Source organism: Peromyscus californicus, unplaced genomic scaffold (assembly GCF_007827085.1).
Source record: "Peromyscus californicus insignis strain IS unplaced genomic scaffold, ASM782708v3 Scaffold_19__1_contigs__length_69161282, whole genome shotgun sequence".
Taxonomy (NCBI): Eukaryota; Metazoa; Chordata; class Mammalia; order Rodentia; family Cricetidae; genus Peromyscus; species Peromyscus californicus.
In genome coordinates this window covers 1,792,272-1,810,264 of record NW_026294491.1, presented here as the reverse complement: position 1 = coordinate 1,810,264, position 17,993 = coordinate 1,792,272, and the positions used below count along the sequence as shown (strand labels likewise).

General features: G+C 50.0%; 2 protein-coding genes across 5 annotated transcripts; both read left to right on the top strand.

Annotated features, from left to right (window-relative positions):
• Positions 1-4,441: 4,441 nt before the first annotated feature.
• On the top strand, positions 4,442-5,970 carry Ier3 (immediate early response 3). Its single transcript, XM_052743825.1, is given in 3 exon segments — positions 4,442-4,962; positions 5,073-5,249; positions 5,251-5,970. Coding segments are annotated over 3 exon segments (483 nt in total). The 5' UTR covers positions 4,442-4,752; the 3' UTR covers positions 5,347-5,970.
• Positions 5,971-6,367: 397 nt separating this feature from the next.
• On the top strand, positions 6,368-17,303 carry Flot1 (flotillin 1). 4 transcript variants are annotated; one of them, XM_052744137.1, is made up of 13 exons: positions 6,368-6,540; positions 6,827-6,883; positions 7,149-7,224; positions 7,305-7,395; positions 7,559-7,702; positions 7,821-7,940; positions 8,590-8,685; positions 8,869-9,021; positions 14,267-14,448; positions 14,545-14,590; positions 15,000-15,137; positions 15,304-15,468; positions 16,949-17,303. In XM_052744137.1, the coding sequence occupies exons 2-13, from the start codon at positions 6,841-6,843 to the stop codon at positions 16,979-16,981; spliced, it is 1,287 nt and encodes a 428-aa protein (XP_052600097.1). In that variant the 5' UTR covers positions 6,368-6,540; positions 6,827-6,840; the 3' UTR covers positions 16,982-17,303. The 4 variants fall into 4 exon arrangements, with proteins under 4 accessions (XP_052600097.1, XP_052600098.1, XP_052600100.1 ...); XM_052744140.1 differs by lacking the exon at positions 6,368-6,540 and having other exon boundaries at positions 6,863-6,883; positions 7,149-7,228; XM_052744138.1 differs by lacking the exons at positions 6,827-6,883; positions 7,149-7,224; positions 7,305-7,395.
• The last annotated feature ends 690 nt before the right edge of the window (positions 17,304-17,993 follow it).

Genomic DNA, 17,993 nt, shown 5'->3' with positions numbered 1-17,993 from the left:
GACCCAGCCCCTACTCCCACACACCCCCCTCTTTGGTTTAGTGATTCACTCTCCATCTTTCCCTAGCTTCCTGAGTGGCAGAGCCCAGAGTCTCCAGAGACAACGGGATGAGACCCGGTGAGAAAGAATGGCAACAAGCTGACTTCTCTGGGTCATCTCTTTGTCTCATTCTGGTATGGCCCCAAGAAAGGTCCCTGTAGGGGAGGACAGTAAGGCTAACTAGGCCCAGCTGGAGCCAGGATTCCAGATGCAGAAGTCAGTGTTGAAACCTGAACCTGAGGTCTCTTTTATTTTCCCTCCCTGACTGAAGCCCGGAGGAAATTTTCCATCACAAACAAGTTGTGCATTCCTAACCTTGGGGGCCTCCTCCCCTCTCCCACCAGACAGTGTCCTTCCACCTCAGCATGGCCTCCTGTACGAGTGAGTGACCTTGGGAGGAGAGTGTGAGCAGGTAGTCTCAGCTCAGGTGCAAACATGGGCATGCTGGCAGATAGGCAAGGCAGATATGAGAAAACGGATATGTTTGTGCCTACAGGAAGGGGTGTATGTAATGTGGAAGTCGTCTCCTGTGTTTAGATGGGGATCATAAGCCCAGGAAACACTCATGTACACAGCAGTGAAACGTCTATTTCTAGCACAAATGTGAGGCTTATTTGCTTTCCTAAGCATCCTTGGTTGAAAAAAAATGGCCATCTGTGTTTCCTGTTTGGTGTCTAAAAGCTGTTCTAAGGCTGACAAGATGGCTCAGTAGGAAAAGGTGATTGCTGCCAAGTCTGATGACCTGAGTTCATTCCCATGAGCCCACATGGCGGAAGGGAAGAACTGGCTCCCAAAAGTTGTCCTCTGACCTTCATCCCCTCCCAAATAAATGTAATAATAATTTTTAAAATGTTGAGCCAGAGGTAATGGTGGTATATGGCTCTCAGCACTCGAGAGACAGAGGCAGACGACTGTGAGTTCGAGACCAGCCTGGTCTACAGAGCAAGTTCCAGGACAGCCAAGACTACACAGAGAAATCCTGTCTTGAAAAATCAAATAATAATAATAATAATAATAATAATAATAATAATAATAATAAATAAAACTTCCAGGGGCTGGAGAGATGGCTCAGTGGATAAGAGCACTGATTGTTGGTCTTCCAGAGGACCCAGGTTCAATTCCCAGCACCCACATGGCAGTTCACAACTGTCTGTAACTCCAGTTCCAGGGGACCTGATACCTTCATTCCAATGCACATAAAATAAATTGTTTGCTCAGTTGCTTTATAGAAAAATAAAAATAAAACTTCCAGGTTTCATATAGCTCAGTGGTAGAGCACTAGCCTCGAATACTAGAGACCCTATTTTCAGTTCCCAATTTTTGTTTTTTTTTCTTAAAAAAAAAAAAAAAAGGGTCCCAGGCTTTCCTTTAAAAACAAAAACAAAACAAAACAAAACAAAAATGGCCTCAAACTCACAGAGATCCACCTGGTTCTGCCTCCCAAGTGCTGGGATTAAAGGCGTGCGCCACCACCCGCCCCGCTTCAAAAAATTTTTTAATTAAATTTATTCATTTTATTTTATGTGTGAGTGTTTTGCCTTCGTGCATGTCTGTGCACCCAGGTGCATGTCTGGTTTCAGAGGAGATCAGAAGACACTACTAGAGCCCCTGGAACTGGAGTTATGGATGGTTTTGAATCACCATGTGGATAATGGTCAAAGCCAGGTAGGTCTTCAGCAAGAGCAGAAACTCACTTAGCCTCTGAGCCACCTCCCCAGCTCCCCAGCTTTTCCTAAGACACTGTTTCTCTGGGAAGTTCAAAGGAACGTATTCATATTCCAGAAGCTTGGAGGCCCTAGCCAGTCTGAGAATATTATGTGTGCATTTATAGTTCTGTATTTTCATCTTCACTTAGTGAGGTTATTGGGGGGCTAGAGAGAAGACTCAGCAGGTAGGAAGGCTTGCTGATCTTGCAGAAGACCGTAGTTCGGTTCCTAGCACCCGTAACAGGCAGTTTGTAACCATCCATAACTCCAGATCCAGGGGTTCTAGCGCCCTCTTCTGGCTCCTTTGGCTCTTGCATGTGTGGGGTGCACATACTTACATTCAGGCATATACATTTTTTAAAGGATTATTGAGCAAGTACTGCCTGCGAGGTATTGTGCTGGGTTCTATGAAGGACGATCCTTGTGCACCACAGCTTCTGACCGAATGATAGGAGTCACACATACTCCTCAGGCTCAAAATGAGATAAAGTTCTGAGCCAGGTGAGCCAGGTACACCTCAGACCCCCGGAGCCAGTTCTGTTTTAAGGCCCCTAAGTGTCCTTCCTCCGGTGATATCCAACTTATTACCCAGATCTGGTGATCTCATGCTAGGAATGTCTCTTCCGGCATTATTTTAGGTTGCAGTTACCTTCTACCTGAGCCCTCTAGTGGCTCATGGCCCCTCATATTCTCACCCTTGAGGGCATAGTCCTCATCCCATTCAGTTCCCAGTTTAAACCGCTCTTATCCTGGACTGTGCTTCATCATCTGGGGCCTGCCTGGTGAGCGCTTCTCTCTGCCTAGCTCCTTGCTGCCATTAGCACTTCCCAGGAAACTTACTGAGAGATGGCTTTCCTTGTGATTCCTCCAAAGGAATCCTGTACTTTTCCAGCTTGGAAAAGTCTCTGCTGATTCCTTCCTCTCTTTTCAGTCACCCTTCACATCTGAATGTGTCATATCCCACCTAATGGGTCATCTCAAATGTCACTCTTGACTGAAGCCTTCCTGACCGATTAGTCAGATGTGAACACTAGCGCCTCAGGGTGCCCTCAGTCTTCTTAGGACCTTCAGAAGAGTTCTTTCTAGTCAGGGTCCCCTCGTAAACCCAGGGGATAAAATCTTCCAGACCAAAGTGACAGCTCTATCTGGCTTGCTTTCTCCCTGCAAAACTAACCTCAGAGCTTTCAACAGTATATATATATATATTTGTATATAATTTGGTTATTTATTCGGATGTGTGTAGATGTATCCAACCTTCTTATTAAATAATAAACACAGAACCAATGCAAAGAAGAAAGCCAAGAGGTCAGAGCTAAGAGCTAAAACCTTACCCTTCCTCCTGCGGTGGTCCTACCTCTCCGAACCAGAGCTACCCCTGTGTTAAAGTCTTTATATAGAGTTCCTGTCCTGCCTCCTCATTGGTTGTAAACCCAACCACATGACCGCCTCCTCACAGCCTGTCTGTATAGGCCTCCAGGTTTTCCATGATTGGTATTAAGATTAAAAGCATGTGTATCCAATAATGGCTATATCCCTGAACACACAGAGACTTACCCAGCTCTGCCTACCAAGTGCTGGAATTACAAGCGTACGCTACCACTGCCCTGCTTTCCTATGGCTTGCTAATAGCTCTGACCCCCGGGCAACTTTATTTATTAACATACAAATAATATTTTAATACAAATAAAATATCACCATAGATGTGTGTATGTGTGGGCATACGTCGACCACATGTGGAAGTCAGAGGTGACTTTCTAAGAATCAGTTCTCTTCTACCATGTGGATTCCAGGGATCAAATTTGGGTCATCAGACTTAGCAACAAACACCTTTATCCCCTGAGCCATATCACCTGTTTTTGTTTGTTTGTTTGTTTGTTTTAAGACATATTTCTCTTTTATTTTATTACTTGAGTATTTTGTCTGTATATATGTATGTGCACCACATGCATGCCTGGTGCCTACAGAGAGCAGAAAAGGGCATCAGATCCCCTGGGACTGATTGTGAGCTGCCATTTCAGTTTTGGGAACTGATCCCAAGTCCTCTGCAAAAGCAGCAAGTGCCCTTAACAACTGAGCCATCTGTCCAAACCCTTCTTTGATTTTTTGCTTGTTTGTTTTGAAACTGGACCTTGCTGTTCCCTAGACTGGTCCCAAACTCCTGGGTTCAAGATATCCACCTGCCTCAACTTGGCCAGCAGCAGGGAAGAGGGTGGCAGTTTCATATTGTGCTGGGTGGCTTCCACAATGCTTTTACTCGGGTTGTTACAGGTGCTCAAAAATGTTGACTTCTGCGTCCAGGGAGAAAGGTCTCCAAAGCAGCCGAGAAATTCTGTGGGTTCTGAATGGTGCTGCATGCAACACTTGGCCCAATGTCTCATAATTTTAGAAAAGTTCTTCATTTTGCGTCTTATTATGTGACCCATCCAAGAGGGGCTGCTGACTTCTTGTTCCTGCTGTATCCCTCTTTGCACAGCTTCGCTGGGGTGTGCGTATGTGACATACATGTGATGTGTGTATGCGTTTTCACGTGTGCTGAGTCTGTGGGTTTTATAGTGTTCTTAGTCTTCTTGGAAGTTTGTGTAATGACTCCCCCCTCCCGCTTCCCCCCCCCCCATGTGTGTTTCCTACGCATACTTTCAAGTATGTGAATGTGTTTTCTGTGGTCCCTTGATCTTGCTGGGCGTCTCCAAGGATGGTGGCTGAACCATCCTTGTCTGGGAGCCCCCTCTAGCTACCTCATGCCCGGACATGTGCTTACCCCCAGCGATTACACCCACCCGCATTCACTGCTCCCAGACAAAACGTGCCGTGGGCCACCTAGGGAGTAGGCAGCCAAGACTCCGCCTGCATTTTGCTTCCTCCTCGGAATTTCCAGCCCTTCGCAGCCAACTGCTGCCCAGCTGCGAAGGGCGGAGTTCCGTGGGCCCGGCCCCTTCTTGACCGTATAACTAGCGCCGCCTCGCTAGGGATCTGCACTCTGACTCCCTCTCTGCACCGCGCTGAAACCATGTGCCACTCGCGCAACCATCTCCACACCATGACTGGCCTGCGGGCCCCGGCTCCCGCTCCCTCCACCAGCTCGGAACTCCGGCGAGGCTCGGGTCCCGAGATTTTCACCTTCGACCCTCTCCCGGAGCCGGCGGTAGCGTCTGCCGCACGTCTGAACACTTCCCGCGGGCACCGCAAACGCAGCCGGAGGGTGCTCTACCCTCGAGTGGTGAGTGTCTCCCGAGTGGGCAGCAGGAGGTCGGGTCGCTCTGGCACCTACAGGGAACAACGAGACGCAGGGACCTTGAGCTGACTTTTCCCTCTTCCATCTCTTCCCAGGTCCGGCGCCAGCTGCCAACCGAGGAACCCAACATGGCCAAGAGGGTCCTCTTTCTCCTGCTCACCATCATCTTCTGCCAGATCTTGATGGCTGAAGAAGGTGTGTCGCAGACCCTGGCTCCGGAGGATGCTACCAGCACCGCTTCACCCGAACCCATCTCTGCGCCCATTACTGCGGCCCCCGGTCCTCGAGCCCTTGAATCTGACCTCCGAGTCCTCGGACTACGCTCTGGACCTCAAAGCTTTTCTTCAGCAACACCCGGCGGCCTTCTAAATGCGACGGGTCACACTCAGTCCGGAAAAAAATAAACAAGAGGCACCGGCGTATCTGGTGCGCCAGAGCGTATCCCAAACTGGGACTTATAAGGCAATGCGAACTCAGAACACTACGGCCAAGATGCTGGTGCGAGCCCGAGGCACCGAGGGTCCTGGCTAGGCCCACTGGAGGAGGACGGAAGCCTTCTCAGTGTCCTAATTAATATTTATGTATTTATGTATATCCTCCTGGGTGAAGGAGGGGTGTATGTAATATTTATTCTAACTTATGCAGGGGTGCGAGATAGGCCCCCCTTGCTGTAACAGATATCTGGATTATTTATTAACGATTTATAGGGTCGGTGAGACAGAGTGGTGGGGGGGAGGACTTGCAGCCTGGGGATAAGACTTGGTGGTAGGTCCTAAGTTTAGGGTAACAGTCCGTCTTCCAGCACCTCAGCTCCGTAGTCTGTTGTAAGGCTTTGGGCAGACCCTTGGGAATCCGGTCTGTGGTCTTCGACCTCCTGCTTGCTTCTCAGGGGCGGCTGCGGGAGTCTTGGGCCCATGGATTGTCAGGGCGGCTGGTGCGGGTCGCCTAGTATGTTCTATGAACACGAATAAACTTGATTGCCGGTTATTGTTATCATGAGTTCTCAAAGCGTATCTTTTCAAGCGGCCAAAAAAAAAAAAAAAAAAAAAAGGCGTGGAGGGAGGATATGACTAGGTCCCCGGTGTGCACCTCTTCTTGGGTCCCGAACTCTTTTTCTTGGAGTTGCAGACCTACATCCGGTCACCGGATGCTGTCATACGTTGCTGGGTCTGCGGGTTTCCCCAGTTAGCCCGTAGTGTGGCAATCTGCTTACTCACGGCGGACGGCGGGCACCCAACGGCGGGACCGGGAGGGCGGGGCCTCGGCGGGGGCGGGGGCGGGGCCAGGGCTCGGGGCGGAGCGAGGGCCTGGCAGCTCCCTGGGGGGCCGAGAGCCGGAGTGCTGCGGACCCGAGCGGGGCCTGCCGGGAAAGGGGCGGGCCTAGGGCCCGGGCGGGGGCGGGGTCGCGTCCGCTGCAGCAACAGGGTGCGGCCGGGTGGGGGGCGCAAGCGCAGCTTCCCGTTAGCCGGGTGTCCGGGCTGCCCCTGCCTCACCCCAGGGCTCTGCGCGTCTCCGCGCTTCCCAAGACCCCGGCAGGGTCGCTACCCCGCGTCCTACCCGAAGGTGAGTGGGGAGGGGGGCGGAGCCACGGGCGGCCGAGGAGCCGGAAAGAAGCGGAACCGTCTGCAGACCCCCTGGGCACGGGAGATGGAGGGGCTGGGGGCGCGGGAGAGGAGGACCGTGAGAGTCGGCGGGCGCAGAGGGAGAAGTCGCCAGGGATAGTAGCACTGCCACAGGGGCGCTAAGGGACTGGGCGGTGGCAGGGGCAGAGTGTGCTCCTGACGGGCATGGGAGGAGGTGCCACAGGCCCCTTCCCCTCCGCAAAGGCTTTCTCTCCATCCCCCTCCAGCTGCAGCCTCAACCATGTTTTTCACTTGTGGCCCAAATGAGGCCATGGTGGTCTCCGGTAAGTCTCGTCCCGGCCAGTGACACCCACTCCACCCCTCAAGCCCCTTTAAGCCTGACCTCTGCCCCCTCGTCTCCTCACCAGCTTACCAGCCCCAACCTTCTGCCCACGGTGGCCAAAAACCACCTGTGATTCCCCAGCCTCTATTTTCCAAGGCCCAGAATGCGCTCCCTCAACTCCCGGATTCTCTGTGTCAGTGTGCTCCACCCTCCACCCTATAGTCTTTTTGGCTCTGCCATGGCCACATTATGCCCTCACCTTACAGGGTTCTGCAGGAGCCCCCCAGTCATGGTGGCTGGAGGCCGAGTTTTTGTCCTGCCCTGCATCCAACAAATCCAGAGGTAGGTGGCCACAGAACCCCAGGAGGAAACCCACTTTCCTCTCTGCTCTTTCCCTTACTGTCTGCTCCTCTTCCCCCTAGGATCTCTCTCAACACACTGACCCTCAATGTCAAGAGTGAAAAGGTTTATACCCGCCATGGGGTCCCCATCTCAGTCACGGGCATTGCCCAGGTGAGGCTTTCAGAGCCTTCCTCCCAAAGCCCGCTCCCACCTTTCCCTGGCCATTGAGCACCTCTGACCATGGCCTTCTGGACTCTGCCTTTCTACTGGTCTCGCCTTCTCCAGCCGCCCCCAAGGCACCTAGCTCTTCCTCCTCTCTCTACTACGGCTCCAGGTGAAGATCCAGGGCCAGAACAAAGAGATGTTGGCAGCCGCCTGCCAGATGTTCCTGGGGAAGACAGAGGCGGAGATTGCCCACATTGCCCTGGAGACGCTGGAGGGCCACCAGAGGGCTATCATGGCCCACATGACTGTGGAGGTGGGACTGGGGGACAAGAAAAGATCTGGGTAGGATGGCAGGATGAGTGGCACCTGAGGACCAGCTTGTCTGTGACAGATGATGAGTCTAACCTCCCTCTTATCACTATTCTCTCTAGGAGATCTATAAGGACAGACAGAAATTCTCAGAGCAAGTTTTCAAAGTGGCCTCCTCAGACCTGGTCAACATGGGTATCAGCGTGGTTAGCTACACCTTGAAGGACATTCATGATGACCAGGTAAAAATGTGCGGTTGAGGCAGGCTTGGTGGCTGGAGCCTGTAATCCCAGCACTGGAGGTAGGATGGGGGGACTAAAGCAGGATGGATCCATAGGTCATCTAGGTTACATAGGGAGTTCCAGACCAGCCTGGGCTACCGATTGAGATCCTGTCTCAAAAACAAACAGCCTGGGCTGGAGAGATGCCTCAGAGGATAAGAGCACTGATTGCTCTTCCAGAGGTTCTGAGTTCAATTCCCAGCAACCACATGGTGGCTCACAACCATCTGTAATGAGATCTGGTGCCCTCTTCTGGTCTGCAGTCATACATGCTGTATACATAATAAATAAATCTTTAAAAAAACAACAAAAAAAAAAAAACAGCCTGCAGTGGTGGTGTAGGCCTTTAATCCTGCACTTACATGGGAGACAGAGGCAGGTGGATCTCTGTGTGTTGGAGGCCAGCCCAGTCTACAAGGCGAGTTCCAAGACAGCCAGGGATACAAAGCAGAGGGACCCCTATCTGGGAAAACAAAGAACCAGCTTAGTGTAAAGCACCGACCTAGCCTTGTGTGCTGGGGGCTCTGGTTCAACCCCTGCACCACAAAGCAAACAAATAGCCTGATCCCATCTCTCGACGCCCCCTGAGACTCTTTTCACTCTCCCGCAGGACTACTTGCACTCTTTGGGAAAGGCTCGCACAGCACAAGTCCAGAAAGATGCTCGGATTGGGGAAGCCGAGGCCAAAAGAGATGCCGGGATACGGGTGAGGGAGATGGGGATGCTTGGTCACCACCGGCTTGCTAGACACCCAGTGGACAAGGGCACAGGGGGTCGGAGGGTCCAGCTGAGTGTGTTTGGGCAAGCCGGCTCCTCAGGGTGTGACAGTGGAGATATCTGGTGGAGGACAGGTCCTTACCCTCTGGCCTTCCTCACTAATCTGACCTAGGAGGCGAAGGCCAAGCAGGAGAAGGTGTCTGCGCAGTGCCTTAGTGAAATAGAGATGGCCAAGGCACAGAGAGACTATGAGCTGAAGAAGGCTACCTACGACATCGAGGTCAACACCCGCCGAGCACAGGCTGACCTGGCCTATCAGCTGCAGGTAAGTGCGGCCACACTGGGCGTGGCCAGGCTGCTCTGCGACCCTTCTCTTGTCCCTCTTCTCTGTATTAGAGACTTCCATCCATTTTGACCCATCTCCCCCATAGGATAAAAGACATAAAAGTCTCAAGTAGAGACTGGAGAGCTAGCTCAGTTGATACATGCTCTGAGTGGCACACACATGTGATCCCCATACTGGGGAGGCAGAGACAGGTGGATCTTTGGGGAGTCACTGGTCAGCCGGGCTAGCGCAATCACTGAACCTCAGGCCAGTGAGGGACTTTGTCTCAGAATATAAGGTAGATGGTGTCTGAAGAGGAATGATACTGTACCTTGTCCTCTGGCCTCCACAAACACACCTATACATGTATGGGCATCTGCACGTACATATGGACTGGAGCATTCAGCTGAAAACCTCTCAGAAAAGAAAGAAAGAGCCAGGGTGTGGTGGCACGCACTGTTTTAATCTTGGCACTTGGGAGGCAGAGGCAGGTGGATCTCTGAGTTTGAGGCCAGCCTGGTCTACAGAGTGAGTTGTGAGTTCCCAAACAGCCAGGGCTGTTACACAGAGAAACCCTGTCTCAAGCAACAAACAAACAAGAAAAGAGAGAGAAAGGCCATGAATTCGATTGATCAAGAGGGTCAGTCATGTTTGGGCTAGGCTGTGCCTATTACGATCAATCCACATGAGTCTATTAAATGGGTAACAGAATTTATTAAGATATAAATTGAGGAAATATACTCAAGAATACAGAACGGAGTAGACAGCTGAAGTCGTCCTCTGACCTGACTGGGAGTAAATCCACCTCACAGGCAGGAGCAGGGAGAAGGGGCATGTGACCCTTCTCCCTTCCCTTATAAGAGGCCATGTATAAAGGCAGGAAGCACCGTCTCCTTCGGGCCCTATAGCCCAAGGCCATGGGCAGAGCAAATTCTACTACATGTGCCTGTTTGTAAGGGCACCTGGCTGCAGGTAGGAACCAGAGTGCAGAGCACCCAGTGCTCCTCCACTCGCCAAGCTCTGTTCTGGGTGTGAGTCTGCACCTATTCAGAAGAGAGAAGCTTTTTCTCGCTTGCACAGGGTACCCCAAGACTTTGGTGATCAAAGGAAAGGGTGAGGAAGGAAACAGATGTGGACCTTGAGTGATGGGAAGTGACCCTTTCTATTACAAGAAGGTGTAGCTGGTCCCTGTCTTCATGGTTGCACATTTGCGAATCTGCCTGCTCACTGGGATTAGTGGGTGAGCCCTAGGTCAATGCTGACAGCATTTGTGTGAAACATGGGCAGGCACAGAATGCTGAGAAATTCTGGTTGCCTGATGTAGTCTCCAGATGAGATCAAATAAGGAAATGCTGCCTTGTTTCAGCTCTTAGGCTGCAAACAATTTCACCACGTATCAGCAACACCATTTCTGCATTTTTGTGCTTTTTCTTATTGATTTTGCTTTTAAAATGACTCTTGGGGCTGAGGGTATAACACACACACACAGACTCACATGTTCACAATAAAATGGCACTCAAATAGTACTAAAGTGCTATGTGGAGTCCCTTAGCACAAGACTGTGATATGCTTTATGGAGAATGTGTGTATTGTTAGGTTACCTTTGTTCAGACAGGAATTAAAATACAGTTGGCTTCTGTTCCACTGGAATGCATTAGCTCTGTGTGTTTTATATAAGGTAACTTTATTTTTTGTTTGTTGTTTTTGTTTTGTTTCATTCTTTGAGACAGGGTCTCACTATGTACCCCTGTCTGTCTGGTCTGGAACTGACTATATAGACCACTGGCTGGCCTCAAAGTCACTGTCCTCTGTCCTCTGAGGACTAGGATTAAAGTTGTGCACCACCATGTCCTGCTTGTTTGTTTGAGAAAGGGTCTCACACTGTAGCCCACTTTGGCCTCAGACTTGTAGTAATCCTCCTGTTTCAGCCTCTTCCTTCCTTCCTTCCTTCCTTCCTTCCTTCCTCTCTCTTTCTTTCTTTCTTTCTAAGATTTATTTATTTATTTTATGTAGATGAGTGCTCTATCGGCATCTACCAGTTTATGCCAGAAGAGGGCATCAGATCCTACTATAGATTGTTGTGGGCCACCATGTGGTTGCTTGGAATTGAACTCAGGACCTCTGGATGAGCAGCCATCTCTCCAGCCCCCTGTTTCAGCCTCTTTACTGCTGGGATTACAGGCGTGTACCACCAGGCCTAGCTTAGAAGGTATCTTTTGGTTTTTCAAGACAGGGTTTCTCTGTGTAGTCCTGGCTGTCCTGGAACTCACTGTGTAGACCAGAGTGGCCTTGAACTCAGATGTCCACCTACCTCTGTCTCCCGAGTGCTGGGATTAAAGGCGTGCTCCGCCCACCTGCCTAGAAGGTATCTATTAAACAAAAACTCTTAAGCAAAATTAAATATTGATTGGCTGATAAAGGGTGTAGACTAGGTTGCTCCTTGAACTCACAGAGCTCCTCTTGCCTCTGTCTCCAAATGCTGGGGGTCGCTGGCTTTCTTGGACTGCCAGCCCCCAAATCATGACACTGAGACTTGTTATTAATTACAAATGCTCAGCCTTAGCTTAGGCTTGTTTCTAGCTAGCTTTTTTATTCTTTTTATTTATTTTTTTTTTAATTTGGTTTTTGGAGACAAGGTTTCTCTGTGTAGCTTTGGGCCTTTCCTGGATCTCGCTCTGTAGACCAGGCTGGCCTCGAACTCACAGAGATCCACCTGCCTCTGCCTCCCAAGTGCTGGGATTAAAGGTGTGCGCCACTACCACCCTGCTTTTTTATTCTTAATTTAACCCATTTCTATTCATCTATGTGCTGCCATTAGGCTTGTTTACCTCATCTGCATACTGTCCCACTTCCTCTGTGTTTGGCTGGCTGGCTCACCTTTTCTCTCTGCCCGCCAGCCCCGCCTATCCCTCCTCTGCCTAGCTATTTTCAGCTTTTTATTACACCAAACAGGTGCCTTAGGCAGGCAAGGTGAAACAGCAACATATCTTTACATAGTTAAACAATTATTCTGCAACTTAAATATTCTATTCCACAACAGCTGGGGTTAAAGGTGTTCACTACAGTCCTGTGGTAACTGAGCACACCTTTAAACCCAGCACTTGGGAGGCAGAGGCAGATGGATCTCTGTGAGTTCGAGGCCAGCCTGGTCTACAGAGCGAGATCCAGGAAAGGCCCAAAGCTACACAGAGAAACTCTGTCTCAAACAACGCCCACCCACGCCCCCCCCCCCTTAAAAAAAAAAGATTTTTTTATTTTTATTTTTTTTTTATTTTTATTTTTTTATTTTATTTTATTTTTTTTTTTTGGTTTTTCGAGACAGGGTTTCTCTGTGTAGCTTTGTGCCTTTCCTGGAACTCACTTGGTAGCCCAGGCTGGCCTCGAACTCACAGAGATCCGCCTGCCTCTGCCTCCCAAGTGCTGGGATTAAAGGTGTGCGCCACCACCGCCCGGCTTTTATTTTTATTTTATGTGATGAGTGTTTTGCGTACTTGTTTGTATGTGTACTGTGTTCATGTGTTGGTGCTTGGTATCTGTGGAGGCCAGAAGAGGGCATCACATGCCCTGGAACTGGAGTTTCAGATGCCAGGCAGGTGCTAGGTGATGAACACAAGTCCTTTGCAAGAGCAGGCAATGCTTTTAATTGCTGACCTATCTACACCTACACACACACACACACACACACACACACACACACACACACACACACACGTGTGTTCAGGTCGGAGACAGCCTGCAAGAGCCAGCTGTCTCCAACCCTGTGGGCCCCCAGGATCAAACTCGGTAGTCAGACTTGAAGACAAATGCCTTTGTGCCGTAAGCCTTTTTTTTTTTTTTTTTTTTTTTTTTTTTTTTGTGGTTTTTCGAGACAGGGTTTCTCTGTAGCTTTGGAGTCTGCCCTGGACTAGCTCTGTAGACCAGGCTGGCCTCGAACTCACAGACATCCACCTGCCTCTGCCTCCAAAGTGCTGGGATTAAAGGTGTGCGCCACCACCGCCCGGCTCCTAAGTCATTTTGCTAGTCCAATATCACACTAAGTTTGAGGCCAGTTTGGACTATGTACTTTTTTTTTTTTTTTTTTTTTTTTTTTTAAGGATTTATTTATTTATTATGTATACAATGTTCTGCCTGCATATATGCCTGCAGTCCAGAAGAGGGCACCAGATCTCATTATAGATGGCTGTGAGCCACCATGTGGTTGCTGGGAATTGAACTCAGAACCTTTGGAAGAACAGCCAGTGCTCTTAACCTCTGAGCCATCTCTCCAGCCCTGGACTATGTACTTTTAAGGTAGCCTAGAATACAGAGTGACAACATCCTACCTTTAAAAAAAAGTCTGGAAAGATGGCTCAGTGGTTAAGAGTACTGCTGCTCTCAAAGGTCCTGGGTTCAATTCCCAGGACCTGAATGGTAGCATACAACCATCTGTAAATGTAGTCCCATGAGATCCAACACCCTCTTCTCGTGTGCAGATGGACTTACAGACGAAATACCCATATACATTAAAAAAAAAAAAAAAGTCTTTAGAGATTGGTGGTGGCACGTGCCTTTAATTCCAGCACTGGGATCTCTGATTTCAAGGCTAGCCTGGTCTACAGCTAGAGTTCCGGGATAGCCAGGGCCACACAGAGAAACTCTGTCTTGAAAAACCAAAATAATAATAATAACAACAACAACAATGGAAAAAAGAGAAATCTGAGCATGCACACACAATCTGGAAGCTGGTTATAGTAGTTGCTTCTAGGAAGGGAACCAAGTGGTTTGAGGCAAGAGGTGGGAGGAAGCCACTTTTTCCATACCTACTTTTTCTTTTGAACTTGTTTCGTATGCAAAAGATAAAAACAAAAAGAAAAAAAAGTCCGCTGGGAGGGTGGAAAAGGCAGTACTGACTATTGAGCTGTCCGGGCTGGAGTTGATGGCGGCCAACCCTAAGGATGGCTGCAAAGGGAAGTGGAGAGATGTGAACAGGACTGTGGAGGTGGAAGGTACTCTAGAGAGTTACGCAAGTGGAAGACCCAAGGGAAGGCAGGTACCTGGTCACTACCCATTCTGATGCTGAAGCCTTTACCTGCTCTGAGGAGTCATTCTGTACTTGAAAAGGATCCCACTACCCTGTAGGCTGGGTAGACCAGGAAGCAACTTCATGGGCCTCTTCCACACCCTAATGCTGGCTTTTCTCTCTGGCTCGGGGGTGGGGTGCGCAGTCTGCTCCCCAGCCCTGACTAGAGTGCCCCTTGCTCCCTAGGTGGCCAAGACCAAGCAGCAGATCGAGGAGCAGCGGGTGCAGGTGCAGGTAGTGGAGCGCGCCCAGCAGGTGGCGGTGCAGGAGCAGGAGATCGCCCGGCGCGAAAAAGAGCTGGAGGCCCGCGTGCGCAAACCTGCGGAGGCTGAGCGCTACAGGCTGGAGCGCCTAGCGGAAGCAGAGAAGTAACTCCCCCTTCCTGCGCCCCTCCTGGCCCCTTGACACTCACAGGCAGGCAAGGCGCCTGGCCACGAACCCACCCACTTCCCTTCCGTCCCCAGGGCCCAGCTAATCATGCAGGCCGAGGCCGAAGCTGAGTCTGTGAGGGTGAGTTGTGGCATGGCTCCTGCTTAGCCCAGGGAAGGGCTTGGGTCAGATTTTCTTACTCTTTTTTGACTTTGTCACCCTGGAACTCACTGTGTGAAAAATAGGCTAGGTTCAAGCTCAACAGAGATCCGCCCTCCTCTGCCTCCCAAGTTCTGGGATTAAAGGCGTGTATGCACAACTGTACCCAGCTGGGGTTTTTTGTTTTTGTTTTGTTTTTTGATGTGGGGGGCAGGATGGGATAATGTACTATCTTGCCAGTGTGGAGATCAGATCTCTTCTTCCACACATGTGAGCCCTGGGGGTTTAACTTAGGTTGTTGGCCTTGCCAGCAAGCACTTTACACTTTGGCCTCAGAATTTCGTATTCTTAGTGAATGCCATTGGTCTCAAATGCCTTGTACCCTCTACAGATGCGTGGGGAAGCTGAGGCCTTTGCCATAGAGGCCCGCGCTCGTGCGGAGGCTGAGCAAATGGCTAAGAAGGCAGAAGCCTTCCAGATGTACCAGGAGGCCGCCCAGCTGGACATGCTGCTAGAGAAACTGCCACAGGTCTGGGGGTGGGTGGGACTGTGGGAGAGGGGTGAGGTGAAGTGGGTGACTGGGGGGCCATAAGTTAGGGGTGCCAACTAAAAGCCAGTGACCAAAGTGAGGAATTATGATCAGTCATAGGGTGAATTTGATGGGTGGCATGATCAGAGCTCTCTCTACTTACCAGGTGGCCGAAGAGATCAGTGGTCCCCTGACCTCAGCCAATAAGATCACACTGGTGTCTAGCGGAAGTGGAACCATGGGGGCAGCCAAAGTGACTGGGGAAGTACTGGACATTCTAAGCCGCCTGCCAGAGAGTGTGGAGAAACTCACGGGCATCAGCATCTCCCAGGTGATGGTGAATGCCGTGTGTGTGTGTGTGTGTGTGTGTGTGTGTGTGTGTGTGTGTGTGTGTGTACCTGTGTCATGTGATATAGTGCTTGATGGGCATCCAGGAGCCCAGGAAGTCACAGACAGTGACTTGGTGCCCAAGTCACCCTGCTAAAGGACCCAAATTTGATTCCCAGAACCCACGTCAGGTCCTTGCTTGGCAAGTTCTAGGCCAGTGAGAGACCTGAAAACAGAATGGTGCTTGAGGAACAACAGCCAAAGATATCTTTTGCCTTTCACACACAAGTACACATACAAAAGAATGACCTCCAACATGTTAAATAACGTAGCTTCTCATGGCTTGGAAGCAGAGCGTCAGCCAGGCTAGTTAGTCTTTATAGCCTGTGTGCCTGAGCACCACAGGAGAGCAAACGACTAGCTGCGATAATTCATTTCATGGCATATCTTTTTTTTTTTTTTTTTTTTTTTTTTTTTTTTTTTTTTTTAAACATTTATTTATTTATTATGTATACAATGTTCTGCCTGCGTGTATGCCTGCAAGCCAGAAGAGGGCACCAGATCTCATTATTGATGGTTGTGAGCCACCATGTGGTTGCTGGGAATTGAACTCAGGACCTCTGGAAGAACAGCCAGTGCTCTTAACCTCTGAGCCATCTCTCCAGCCCCCTCATGGCATATCTTTGCTTTCCTTGAATTTATCCCCCTGTGGGTTATGGCAAAGGTTAGAATGATGTATAAATCACAGCCACCTTGCTGGGGTGTGGGGGAGACTGTTTACAGAGTGCTTAGGGCAGTGTTGTGTGTGCCATAGAGATGTGTAGCTGGGTGTAGTGGTATAAACCTTTAATCTCAGCACACAGGGAGCAGAAGCAGGCTGAGCTATGAGTTTGAGGCCATCTGGGGCCACGTAGCAAGACTTTGTTTGGGGGACGGTGTTGTTTCTCTGTGTAGCCCTGGCTGTTCTGGAAGCCACTCTGTAGACCAGACTGACCTCGAACTCACAGGGATCCACCCACCTCTGCCTCCCGAGTGCTTGGATTTAAGCATGCACCACCACTGCCCGCCAAGACCCTGTCTTAAAAATACAGCACCATGCCTATAAAAACAATCTTCATTGGCCGGGCGGTGGTGGCGCACACTTTTAATCCCAGCACTTGGCACACAGAAACCTTGTCTTAAAAAACAAAAAAACAATCTTCATCAAGCTGGGTTTGTTGGACCCTCTCTGAAGCCTGAGCTAGGTTTTGTGCTAAGGAAAATTATGCAAGCAAAGCTCTGGTCCCTCTGACCTCGTCAGTGACAGATCTCCATGACTACACTGATGCCTGGAACTCGGAGATCCACCTGCCTCTTCCTCCTGTGTATGTGCCACTCACCCAGCAAGAAGATTGTTGGCCTTTCAATGCCCTCCTGAACCCATCCTTCCAAGTGGCTGCTGGAGAGCAGGTGCCTAGTTCCACATCATCACTTTTTTTCTCTAGGTGAATCACAACAAGCCTTTGAGGACAGCATGAGCCCTCAGCTCTCAGCAGTACCTGGACCTGTGGCTCAAGCCGTTTCATTGCATGCACCTCTCCTGGCCTCCCTGGGCATGCCTCCTGACAGAAGGATGCACCATATCTCCTTGCCAAATAGTCTGTGCTGTGCCTTGGAGGGGTTTGCTCCCTTCTCAGCCCGTTGCCATTGCCCTACACCAGGTTTTGATGATCCCACTTAAGCCCATCCCAACTATTTAACTTCCTGATTAAACTAGACTGTGTGAACCTGTTACCTACACTTTCTTCCCCAAGACCAAAAGATGGCCCTTCTTGTTAAATAAACCAAGTGCCGACACTAGTTTGCAGCATGCTGGAAGCAGAAGAATCACAAGTTCCAGGAACCCGACTCAATTTCTTCCCCTAGAAGTGGGCTGTGGGGACACTGGACTCCTGGAGTCAAGTTGGCACGGTTTAGGTACATCAGATAACAGTCTGGTGTCGCATTTGTATGTAACCCTCAAACACCCTGCTTTACACATTAAATCCAAATCCATTATGTCTAACTCAACTAGCATGTGTGGCAGCTCCAGCCAGTAGCTTTAACAAGTGGAGACAAACGGTAACTCCACCAGCCTGGTCTCAAAAAGCCCGAGGTAAAGGAGTCATTTAAACCAGGTGGTGATGGTGGCTGCAGCAGCATAGCCTTTAATCCCAGCACCAGGGAGGCCAGCCTGGTCTACAGAACAGCCAAGGTTACAGAGAAACCCTCAGTGTGTGTGACCAAGTTAATAGCCCCAGAGGTACCTGGGATGGACTGGAAGGTTGAAAATGACGCATGAGGGCCAATTCACGGGTATTAACTAATATGGCCCAAGCAGCTCTGAACTCCACAAGTCTCCACTGAATGCTAGCATTAGAGGTATGTCTAACCAGTTTTAACTGTCTCCCCGCCCCCAACCCCCACCCCTGGAGAGTGGTCCCCGGCACCAAAAGAAAAAACTGCTGGGTGTGCCACATGTAGTTTCAGGGATTGGAAAGGCAGAGGTAG